The sequence below is a fragment of the Pogoniulus pusillus genome, chromosome 2 (genome assembly GCF_015220805.1).
Source record: "Pogoniulus pusillus isolate bPogPus1 chromosome 2, bPogPus1.pri, whole genome shotgun sequence".
In the NCBI taxonomy this organism is placed as follows: domain Eukaryota; kingdom Metazoa; phylum Chordata; class Aves; order Piciformes; family Lybiidae; genus Pogoniulus; species Pogoniulus pusillus.
Window position 1 is genome coordinate 40,054,983 of NC_087265.1, and position 12,267 is coordinate 40,067,249.

The 12,267-nt window shown below is 42.7% G+C and overlaps 1 protein-coding gene across 1 annotated transcript in view; it reads left to right on the plus strand.

The window, feature by feature from the left end:
* The window catches only part of PDE11A (phosphodiesterase 11A), a 151,465-nt gene that overhangs the window by 101,514 nt on the left and 37,684 nt on the right, over window positions 1-12,267 (plus strand). The window contains exons 11-12 of the mRNA XM_064162095.1: window positions 9,826-9,972; window positions 10,078-10,185. Of these exons, the coding sequence (XP_064018165.1) occupies window positions 9,826-9,972; window positions 10,078-10,185 (255 nt within the window). The remainder of the gene's footprint in view (window positions 1-9,825; window positions 9,973-10,077; window positions 10,186-12,267) is intronic.

The following is a 12,267-nucleotide window of genomic DNA, read 5'->3' on the forward strand; positions in this document are numbered from 1 at the left end:
TTTAAATGTAATATTTTTATCTCTGAAATTCATTATTCCTTTTGATGGGTCCCAATTTCAAAAAGTGGCATGATCAGAAAGGACTGATTGACTGATCAGAAACATTCAAAACACTGTCAGCTTTTTAGCTGTAATTCTGAGCCTACCTTTGAAATAGCAGATGTAATACTGTAATAATATATCTTGCCTTACCCTTCTGAAAAATAACATTACAAGAAGACAAATCCTTTCCTTAGGCACATGTAGTTTTATACCAAATCAGAAAGTAAAATAAGCACTTTTGTCCTAAGCCTGCAATGCATGATGATCATAGAATCATAGAATCATAGAATCATAGAATCATAGAATCAACCAGGTTGGAAGAGACCTCCAAGATCATCCAGTCCAACCTAGCACCCAGCCCTATCCAGTCAACTAGACCATGGCACTATGTGCCTCATCCAGTCTTTTCTTGAAGACCCCCAGGGACGGTGCCTCCACCACCTCCCTGGGCAGCCCATTCCAATGGCAAATCACTCTCTCTGTGAAGAACTTCTTCCTAACATCCAGCCTATACCTACCCTGGCACAACTTGATAATAAAAAACATCCTACCTGCTACACGTGATATTGATATACTGCTTAATGTCTACTTGTCTTGTTCTAATAGCAGAAGCAGAACAAATAGCATTCTTAATGCCATCAAGTTTCTCTTAATTAAAGCAAATATCAGTATTCATACTAAGCAGTGGTTGTTTGGTAAATGATCGAACCAAATGCCACTTTTTGAAAGGATATTAAATGCAACTTTCTTTTTTCCACATTTCATGTCTAAATTACATCAACGTGCCAGTTAAGGATGAAGCAGTTTGCACTACATGTATGTGCCTCAGCTGCGGATTTTGAAGCTGGATGCTAGAGTTAAGGACTCAGACACCTACTGTGGGACTTTGGGCATTTGATTTCATAATTGCAACCCTCTGGTGATCTGCTGAGTTATTCCAAAAAGGTCTTAAACACAAATATCTTGTTTCAGGGACTGCTGATGTCTTTTGCAGCTGGACAGTGGAGTTTGGCACACAGAAACAGGGAGTCTAGTAGATCTGACAGTAGCAAAGCTGTATGAGGTCTCCTTAGCTCGTGTTCTCACCCAACTGCTTCAGACAAGTCCAAACCCTCACTCCTATCTTGTTCCAGTCTCCATTTGTGGTTATCTGAGTATCCCTCTGACCTCACTCAGAGAACTTGAATTTGGTGGACATTGATGAAAAGCAAATAAACCAGGAATTTTTATTTGTTTGCTCTTGATTGAGAAGGGTCATTGGAATTTCTGATCTCAGGAACTCCTTTGCAGCATGTTGTGGTAGGCCTGAATAGGCCAAAATAGGCCTATACACGTCCTGGCTTGCCCAGACATGTTTTTCCTGCTCTCCCTCCTTTTGTTTTGGGGAGAAGCTGTCGTGGTAGGGTATAAATCCTGCCAGACCAGTTTAACCCTTGCTCTCCTCCTGTTGCAGGTCTGTGAGTAGATGAGCAAACACTAAGGATTTGGGGCCAGCCCAGCCTTGAGGGCTAGGGGCTTAGCACCACGTGCCAGGTGTCCCATGCTGCCCCTCACCATGCCTGTGTGAACAGGCGAGGTGCGAAGCTTTGAATTCACTGGCCAGAACAGTGATGCTGGTGTCTGTTGGCCAGTTTCATTTTCAGAATGGTGTATTTAATGGGGGGTGATTTAGAAACCGCCTTTCTGCTCTGACCCTCCACTGGCAGCAGTGCTGCGACGAAGGGACGGGGAGGCAGCTTGATGCAAGCTAAGTTCCAACTTTATTAGGCAGCTGTGATGGTTTGGGCATTAACCCGCCCCCCCACACTTTTGAATTTGCCCCAGCTAACTCAGATGGACCCTGGGAATATAAATGAAGCTATTTATTTTACAGCAGCAAATATACAGGCAGCTATTTACAGTATATACAGTTATATACAGAAATATACAAAGGATAAACAATACAGAAGCACAACTCCCCTCCCAGAAGCCTGAGTCCCCAGGAGGGGCTCTCAAACCACCCCAACACCTCCCCTTGCCCTCTCAACCTTACCCCAGTTCTCAGGAAGAAGAGAGGTGCAGCCAAGAGGTTAGGGAGCAAGGTTAGTGGGAGCAAGGTTAGTGAGATGTGACTAGGTCTGAAGGTAAAGGCAGAATGAAAGACAAAAATGGAGAAAGTTTTCTTCTTCTTCCCAGAGTTCTCAGCGTAACTGTGAGCGAAGAGACACAATTGTTTTTCATTTCACTGCCCGTTATCTAGTTCTTTTACCAAAACATCTAGCTTGCTTCAAACTAGCACAGCAGCATACAGGACTTAGAAACTTTGTCAGGAGGCATCAGAAGGCTTAACATTTTTACATATTGATTAGTCATTTTATCACATGGAAAACCGTCTCTTCTTCCAATCTAAATTCTTGTCTGCCACATCTGCTTCCCCGTGGAGCAGAGGTCTTAGCATATTCATCAGATAAGGACAGGCATATTCATCAGATGGCAGGACAGTCTCCTTGCTTCTCCTAATCAGTTCACTCTGACTCCAACAGTTTGTGCCCAAGGCTTGCGTTGCCACTGACCCTGATTGACCATTGTTCTTCACCAACGACCTGCGTTCCCACACAGCAGCACCTCATTCGTGGCTTGTTCAATGGGGATCATGGTGGCCACATGTTTGCAGCTTGCACAAGCTCAGCAGCAGCGTCTCAGTCCTTCTCTCTTTCCCTCTGCCTGGAATATTTTGTATTTTACCCCTGGATCATTATCATGGGTTTTGGAAGCGTCTTTGTACAGGACCCTTACTCAGGGACCAAAGCATCATGAGTACATATGCTGGAATTAATGACAAGGCTCTACAGCAGAGTTAGAATTCTCCTGTTTTCACGTTCCTATTTTCCAAGTTCTGATTGATTAAACTGATTGATTCCATGTTTGTAAATACCCTTTGTGTAACTACTTCCTGTCAACTGAAAATCCAAAGAATCTCAGAGAATTTTCCTGAATTTTTAAATATTGAGAATAAAATAAATATTCATACAGAAATTGATAATCATTATTCATAACAGAGTATTACTTTCCACCACAGAAGCAACAGCAGGAAAGAGGACAAAGAATCTGGAGCCACTGAGTCTAAGGACTCTGGCTTGCCTAGGCTTGTTTGCATCCTGTGGTAAACAAGGTACACATGCTCAGCTTGTGCCTGTCTTATGCAAGGCCTATGTTTTTCCCTTTGGACACAGAATAACCATTCTGATTGGCTATTCTGTGTCCAAAAGCCCATTAGTCTTGGCCTGTATTGATAAAAAGAGATAAGCAGGTAACGCAGTGTGCTTTGCCATTGGATTCATGACTGCTGTTGCCTGCTGCTATTGCTCTCTGCCATGCATCTTGCCATGCTATCCCTGCCACAAAGTAACAAACTCTGGCTCTGAGTTTCTTTGCCTGGAAACTCCACTGCCTTGAGTTTACCAGGAACAGGCCCTAAATGCTTCCATACAACTGGCCTGCATAGCTAGCATGACATTGTGCCAAGACTGCACATTGCAAGACACCTTGTCTACACCTGCCAAGACAAGGAGCCCTGGAAGGGAAACAGATCATCTAGAGATCCAGGACCAGATCAGAGATTGTCTGCCTCCTTTCCCCAGCACCCTGTGAAGCCTAGGAAGAATCAGAAGTCTCAGCAGCTGACAAGACCAACAGAATTCCCTGAAAGCATTTTGGGTACTGTCTGACAAGCTAGGAGTAGGTGTTGATCTGTTGGAGGGTAGAAGAGCCCTGCAAAGAGACCTTGACAGGCTGGATGGGTGAGCAGAGGCCAATGACATGAGATTTAACAAGGCCAAGTGCAGGGTTCTGCGCTTTGGCCACAACAACCCCAAGCAGTGCTACAGGCTGGGGACTGAGTGGCTGGAGAGCAGCCAGGAAGGGGCTGAAGAAAGGGAACTGGTAGATAGTAACTGAACATGAGCCAGCAGTGTGCCCAGGTGGCCAGGAGAGCCAATGGCATCCTGGCCTGTATCAGGAACAGTGTGGCCAGTAGAACAAAGGAGGTTATTCTTCCCCTGTACTCATCACTGGTCATGACACACCTTGAGTACTGTTTCCAGTTTTGGGCTCCTCAATTCAAGAGAGATGTTGAGACAAATCTGGTGAGAGGCCTGGAACACAACGCCCATGAGGAGAGGCTGAGGGAGCTGGGGTTGTTTAGCCTGAAGAAGAGGAGGCTCAGGGGAGATCTTATTGCTGTCTACAACTACCTGAAGGAACGTTGCAGCCAGGTAGGGGTTTGTCTTTTCTGCCAGGCAAGCAGAAACAGAACAAGAGGACAGTCTCAAGTTGTGCTGGGGGAAGATATAGGCTGGATGTTAGGAGGAAGTTCTTCCCAGAGAGAGTGATTGGCATTGGAATGGGCTGCCCAGGGAGGTGGTGGAGTCACCGTCCCTGGGGGTGTTCAAGAAAAGCCTGGCTGAGGCACTTGGTGCCATGGTCTAGTTGACAGGACAGAGCTGGGTGCTAGGTTGGACTGGATGATTTTGGATGATCATGGTCTAGTTGATGGGATAGGGCTGGATGATAAGTTGGACTGGATGATTTTGGAAGTCTCTTCCTACCTGGTTGATTCTATGATTCTACAAAGCTGCAGCTATCTTCATGAGTCAGACTTTAGCCTTTTTTAATTCACCATTGCCTCCTGTCATAAGCAGAAAGGAGCTCCTTGAGTCCATCTAGTGGACAAGCTGTATAACTAACTGCAAGTGCTATACTGACCTCAAGAAACTTCTCTTTCAGTTCAATTAACGTTTATGTATTTTTGCAAGTTATTTCTAGATCTAGTTTTTCCTCTGTAGAACGTTTCCATGGCCATGCAAAGAACCAATTATTATTAAAATTAGTGGTCAGGGGAGCGAGACTCCTGAATATCAACATTAATAAACAATATTACTTTTGGAAAAAATATCACCTCACATTAATTAATTACCCCTCCATTACACAACGCAAATGATTCTGTGATTCTGGGCAATTTCACTCTTGAAGGCAGCATTAATGCTACTGTGATAATAAAATTAGAATGACAACTTAGAGAATAATACAGGTGCAGACTTTAAGTCTCTTCCACACCCACTTCCCTTTACTGTGAGTGATTTTAAATTCCCTCTAAATGCTGTTGTCCTGCTTCTGCTGCAGTTGGTCATTGGAAAAGAGATGCTAACTCAGCATCATGAAGGGCAGAGAGATGCCATCAGCAGTCTGTAACAGACAGAGGCCTTTAAAAGTCACATTGCTTGGCATTAAAACATCCCTGATCTGAAACACTTGATTTTTTCCCTTTGGAAAGACTGGAACATAACAAGCTTTGGTCTTCCATGGATATGAAGTGCAAAATTTGACCACTACTGCTAATAACTGACTATAAAGAAACATTTTAAAAGATATCTGCAGCTATAAATATAAGCAAGTATCTCAGAGACTTGAAAAGAACCCTTTGCAATCAGAAGGGCAACAAAGCTGGTGAGGGGCCTGGAACACAGCCCTATGAAGAGAGGCTGAGGGAGCTGGGGGTGTTTAGCCTAGAGAAGAGGAGGCTCAGGGGTGACCTTGTTGCTGTCTACAACTACCTGAAGGGAGGCTGTAGCCAGGTGGGGGTTGGGCTCTTCTGCCAGACAACCAGCAACAGAACAAGGAGACACAGTCTCAAATTGTGCTGGGGGAGGTCTAGGCTGGATGTTAGGAGGGAGTTCTTGCCAGAGAGAGTGATTGGCATTGGAATGGGCTGCCCAGGGAGGTGGTGGAGGCACCATCCCTGAAAGTGTTCAAGAAAAGCGTGGCTGAGGCACTTAGTGCCATGGTCTAGTTGATTGGACAGGGCTGGGTGCTAGGTTGGACTGGATGATCTTGGAGGTCTCTTCCAACCTGGTTGATTCTATGATTCTATTCTATGATGGTTATTAATGGCACATAACCAATTTTTTTTTCTTTTGTGATGGCTGATGTAAGGTAAGGCTCAACCAGTCACCTCTCTCTTAGCTGTTCATGTATACCAACCACACTGTGAAGCAATTTAGATGATAAGAAAGAGCAATGAGGAAAAAAAAAATAACCTGTCTCTAACCCTGAAATGGGTACAAAGGCATTTTGCCTCCTTCCTGTATCCATCCCACCCCATCTCATTGCACATCTGAGTAAGGGGTAGCTACAATGAGTAAGGGGTAGCTACAGCTCCTACCTCTGACATCCTCTTTTTCAGGTGGCAATAGCTTCCTGGTCTGGCAACTGCCCAGTTTGTACTTTATTAGGCAAGATCAGTTTCCTTCCCTGTGTTAAGGCCAGCTCATGTTTGTGGTTCCTTTAATTTTATTTTTGTTTTGCTTTAATACCAGGGGGTATGGAGATGTGACCAGAGGAGGCACATCCAGCTTTAATTTACCCTACAGAACAGTCGTGTGATTTTTTATCAAGGATGAAGAGCACTGAAATTGCTTGGTCTGCAGGGTAAAAAGACTAAAGAGTATAATGTCTTTAATTGCTTTTAGAAAAGGAAATTGAAGTTCAGAATGCTGAAAAGCAAGCGAGCAAGCCAGCCTTTTAAGTTATTTTAAATCACTGTGGGCCTTTAAAAAATAATTTCCCTCTAACTTAAATTTTAATTGCTTGCCCCTTCCTCTTATTGTCATGACGCTTTCATCCCTTCTGTTTTCTTGGAAGAGAGTGCTGTTATTGCTGCTTATTTGAAGAAATCCACTGGAATTTGGCCTACAGTGAGGCAAAATTTCAACTATGCCTGTGTTTTAATATTGCATATTATTAATATTTTTATATATTTGTCATTTTAAGTTTTAATGACTGCTCTCCTATAAACCCTGGACTGCTACATTTCCAGCATAAGAGGCTGAGGACAGACAATGCCAGGTGCAGCCAGAATATTGCTGCAGCCCTACAACATATCATTTTTTAAACATTATTCAAATTAGTCTCAACACTCATAATTCTGTTGTTTCCTTTATTGCTGTTGTAAAGCAAATGGCTCTTTTATACAAATGTTATCTCCTGGCTATTAATTCAGCAGTTATTTTGGATTATGGCACTCCTGTTAAATTTAGGAATGTAAAACCTCATAAATATTCAAAAGTTTCAGACTTACTTAGGAAGAAATTGCTTTTGACTTAGTTTGTTAATATCCTGTTGTTCAGTTTGTAATAGATTTGGAATATATTGTTATTTCTCCACTGTTTGTCAAAGGGAAAAAAAAAAACATTTGTAGCTGAGCAGCTGCTTCAAATGCTCTTCCTTGAACTGCAGCAGCCTGGTAAAAGTGTTTGTTTCCAGTAAAAAACAGCAAGGAAAATATCTGTTTTCCTTTAACAGGGCAAAGATTTTAATCAAAGCCCACTTCAGAGTTAATAAAAATGCAGCAGTACATTTGTAAAGATAGTTTTAACAAAACAGCTTCAAGTAGGTCTACTTACAATCAAGTGCTTTTTTTCCTCACTTTTTTTTTTTTTTTTCACTGCATCTTTATTATTTAAAGTTCTCTCTAAGGAAGAAACAAATAAAATGGATAGATGTGTTTATTCTCTCAGAAGCATTTTGTAGAGAGTGCAGTTGCTATGTAATGAGCGTGTTCATACACTAAACGCATCTTGAGCATCCCCCAACACTCTGAAGAACAACTGAATGATTAAAAAGTCACCATTATTGCAAAACTGCTGAAGGTCTGGACAAGGAGTCTCTGGGCCAATATTCCTGTTTCACACCTAGCCATATTTTCTTTCTTTACCTTAGAAGTAATACATAGCTTTTTGTCTAAATCTTAGAGTGATGATGTGCAACTCCTGTTGGGATCACCCAGAAGTATTTTAAATATTTCTGTCATTATTAAAAAAAACCCCAAACAACAAAAAAAAAACCCAAACAAACAACCAACAACAACAAAAAAAACACACCACTACCCCCCCCCAAAAAAAACCCACCAAAAAAAGCCATCAAATGAAAAACAACAACCAAAAAACACCAGAGGAATTGATTCAATTGGAGACAAAGCTAGCATGCAGTTAGCAGAGGTTACATCTCTGTCTGCATGCTACAGAGGTTCTTCAGCTGTGTCCTGCGATAACACCAGGCTTGAAGGGTTTGTTGTATTTCCCATGTCACTTGACCTCACTGTCATAACACCATGGCTTTCTGTCGTATTGGCGTGTTTTATCAGGTGCTACACCTACACTGAAAGACTTTTCTTCTAGCTGGCAAATAAGTTAATACTGCCACATGTCGATACCATTTTATGGCAGACTTACACTAGGTAAGTCAGGTAGTAACAGGACTAGGGGGAATGGAGCAAAGCTGGAGGTAGAGAGATTCAAGCTGGACATGAGGAGGAAGTTCCCCAGCATGACAGTGGTGAAAGCCTGGAATGGGTTGTCCAGGGAGGTGGTTGAGGCCTCATCCCTGGAGGTGCTTAAGATCAGGCTGGATGAGGCTTTGGCCAGCCTGATCTAGGGTAGGGTGCCCATGGCATTGGAACTAGATGATCCTTGTGGTGCCTTGCAGCCCTGACTGATTCTTTGATTCTGTTTTCTCTTAGATAGTATAGCTAAACCAGCCTAGTGTCTGCATAAAGTAATTACCTTGGTAACCCTTTACCTTTGGCTTTTTACATTTCAGTAACTTGTTGAAGTTTGGATGCAATATTTCAAAGCCCAAGTTTTTAAAAAGGAAACCATAAGGTGATCACATAGAAGCTGTAACTGTGCAGGTGACCTTATGGTTGCATGAACAAATCAGTGTTTTATGCAGGCGAGTAGTTGGATGTGCCACGCTAGCTGACTCCATGCAATTCTGACTAACTTAGCATGGTCCAGCTCATGGCCTGTGGGTTGAATCCAGCCCCTTTTGTAAGGGTTCTACCTGACTCATCTTCTTTTCACAGTGGGAGACAGAGAACAGATATTCCTTCAGCAAACTCGGCCTCCTCTACCTGCCCTCTCTAGGGAGTTGAGTGTCAAGTCCAAAATATAAGGGCGGGCAAACAAGCCCATGAGTGTTGTCAGCACTTGTGCTTGGTTCCTGCAGGAGCTGCCATTGGGCCAGCCACAGCACATCTGTGTGAGCAGCTCTGCACCTCAGCCAGTCCTGCAGCCATGTCCACAGCTTTTTTCTGTGCATGGAAAGCCTGTTCCTCTCTTATAAACAGAAGTCTGCTGTTACACAAATAAAACACAATCTGAGGCTTTTGCTGTTTTTTATTAACTTACTACATAATCAGCATACAGAAAATGATTTCTGTTTTGCTTTGCAAAGTGCTTCTGCCAGACATTTCTTGTATAGTTTGGGCTTTGGTAGTAAACAGTGTAAAGCAAAAGGTACTTGTATGCTTGTATGAATTTAAAGGCATTTGGATGAGAAATTCTGCAGAGCAGTATTTCCTTTGCATTTCTGACTGGTAGCAATTAAATTTCCCAACTGTTGCCTGTCCAGATGTTTTTTTGCCTTAGAGCACTGTGATTTGCATTGGAATATATTGTATTACTGCAGTAGCTGTAAAGTGGTCAGCTCACACAATCTAAATGGTGGATGTGTGCTCCAGCTGGGATGATGAGCATATTTCCTGCTCGCACTAGCTTCTCCCCACTCCGTTAGCTTGCTGTGTTTGTATTTCTCAGATAAAGACTTCCACTGCTTGGCTTTCAAAACAAGCAAGGGATGTATTGGCAGCTCAGAACTGATATATGGATGGTTTCTTGTAAAGAGTGACATAGAAAAGAAGACCCAGATTTTGAATTGGAAGTTTCCCTTTCCCTCTGGCATTTTCAGGCAGCAGACATCCCTCTGGTGTCAGAACTTGGCATTGATGACATCCATTTTGATGACTTCTCACTTGATGTGGATGCCATGATTACTGCAGCCCTGCGGATGTTCATGGAGCTTGGAATGGTCCAGAAATTTAAAATTGACTACGAGGTAACCATCTGTGCTTCAGAGATATCTGCTGCTTCTGTCTTGGCACTGCTCTGTCCATTTGCACGCATTCAGCAGCCCTGATACAGTTTGTACTTTTCATTTCAGACACTGTGTAGGTGGCTTTTGACCGTTAGGAAGAACTATCGAATGGTTTTGTATCACAACTGGAGGCATGCTTTCAACGTCTGCCAGCTAATGTTTGCCATGTTAACTGTAAGTATGCAGCTACAGTCCTCTTAAGAGCTTTCACTGTCATGTTGCCTTACTTGTCTAAACATTTTCCAACATTTGATTTCCTTTCTACTTGTTATGATACTCATTCATTTCCAACAGAAATGCACCCAGAAGTTATTCAACTTAAGGTGATACACATTTGGCAACACCTGATAGTGTTTTACTGACAGTGATACCACAGGCACATTGAAGTGACTTAGAACAGAAGGCAGTAATGGAATGAGCTTGTTATTATAGACCTTGATCTTACCAAAATGGTTTTCTCTTGGAAGTCTTCGATTCGACATTTAGTTCAGAATTTTGGATTGGGAAGTACAAAACCAAGGAATATTAGAACCCCACAAGTATTTATTGTGTTGATATTTATTACCTCCTTATCCAGCTTCATCTAAACGGTTGTAGAAGGTATTACTTTAAACATTTTAGCATTGTTTTCCAACACAGTGATCTAAATGAGTCTTCTGTCTCCACTGGACACTAACACTTCTGGGTTTTGTTAACATGCATCTCCATTAGCACCTGCAACTCCTTTTAGTTTTCCAACACAGTGATCTAAATGAGTCTTCTGTCTCCACTGGACACCAACACTTCTGGGTTTTATTAACATGCATCTCCATGCAGCTCCTTTTAGCCTACAATTCTATTGAAAGCACCTTACTTGCTACTCACTAACTAGAGAGACCACAACCACCACACTGGATGAAATAATCCATGTTTGACTAATTAATTCTTGTAAATGTTTCAATATATAAAATCTTGGTGGTCCTGGATGTTTAATATCCTGTTTAATACATAAAAAGAGAAGCAATACATCTGTGTGCATGTAGCACTTTTCACTCTACTTTACAGTTTGGGTTTGCCTTATTTCCAGACAAGAATTCAACTTTTTCCATTTGTTCTTCATGTTCAGTTTCAACAGCCAGAGTCAGCTATTGTGAACCTTAAAGTGGACTTATTAAGAGCATTTGTGCAAGTATTTATTTATCTGGGATATCATGTAATTGTTCCCAAACTTTTAATCAGTGAATGTTTACATTCTCAATGCTGACTGGTCTGTGCAGTCTGGTTAGCATTTAAACCATGTCTGTAGAGGTGGAGACTCCATGGCCTGTGCCATTCACAGCAGGTTTTGGCACTGTGTCACGTGGACTTGAGATAGTTTCCTGCTCACAGAGAACAGCTGTCTTGTGTATGAGTTCTCAGCTATCCTCTGACATTTGGCATTGTCTTTGTGGCAGAACTTTGTGTGTCAGGTGAGAAAAAAAGAGTATGACATCTCCTAGCAGGTAGATATTTGTCCAGTGGTAGTTCTATCCCAGCTATGTGGGTTTGCCTCTCTGAGCATTGATAGATTTGTGCCATACACCATGAGACAAAGGAAATGGAGACATTCAACAAAGAGAGAAAGGTCACCTCTTCTTTTGGGAGTGATGCTGTTCAGCTGAGCAGTAGTAACATTTCAGTAGGCAGTTTCTAATAATCTCTAATGTACTCTCACGGTAATGTGTGGGCACAAGTAGTTTTTAAAGGTTTACAAGCTTGATATGCTTCAGCTATAGAAAAATGAAAAGGTTTTTACTCTGAGGAGTGAGGGCAAAGTCAGGTCGTGCAGTTCAGCTGGGAATTAATCAGATTAACTCCTAGCAAACTCTGCCGAGGCGGTGAGGAGTCCACAGGTTTCACCGGTGAGGACCTCTAGGTGGAGCTCCGAGGTCAGGTTTTGGGCAGGCTGTTCTTTCCGTGGGTTACACTTCCCAACCTCAGCTAGGGCTGACTAACCGCACTGGCAGTCAGCAGGGAGAGAGCAGAACCCTGCTGCTTCAGCAGCCACCAGCAAGTCGGTGAAGCCTCAGACATAAACTGCTTTGACTGTGGTTCTCAAAGCATAATCTGCATTCAGCATCAGCACAAGGGCACAGCCGTCTGCGGGGGGTGATCCGGGGTGTTCAAGCCAAGCTCATTTCATTACCCACACTCCTGGTAATAAACCGAACGACCAATTCCACATGCAGGGCTTGAGGCATGTGCCTGTGGTCCATCTCGGTTCGCTGTGGCTCTGAC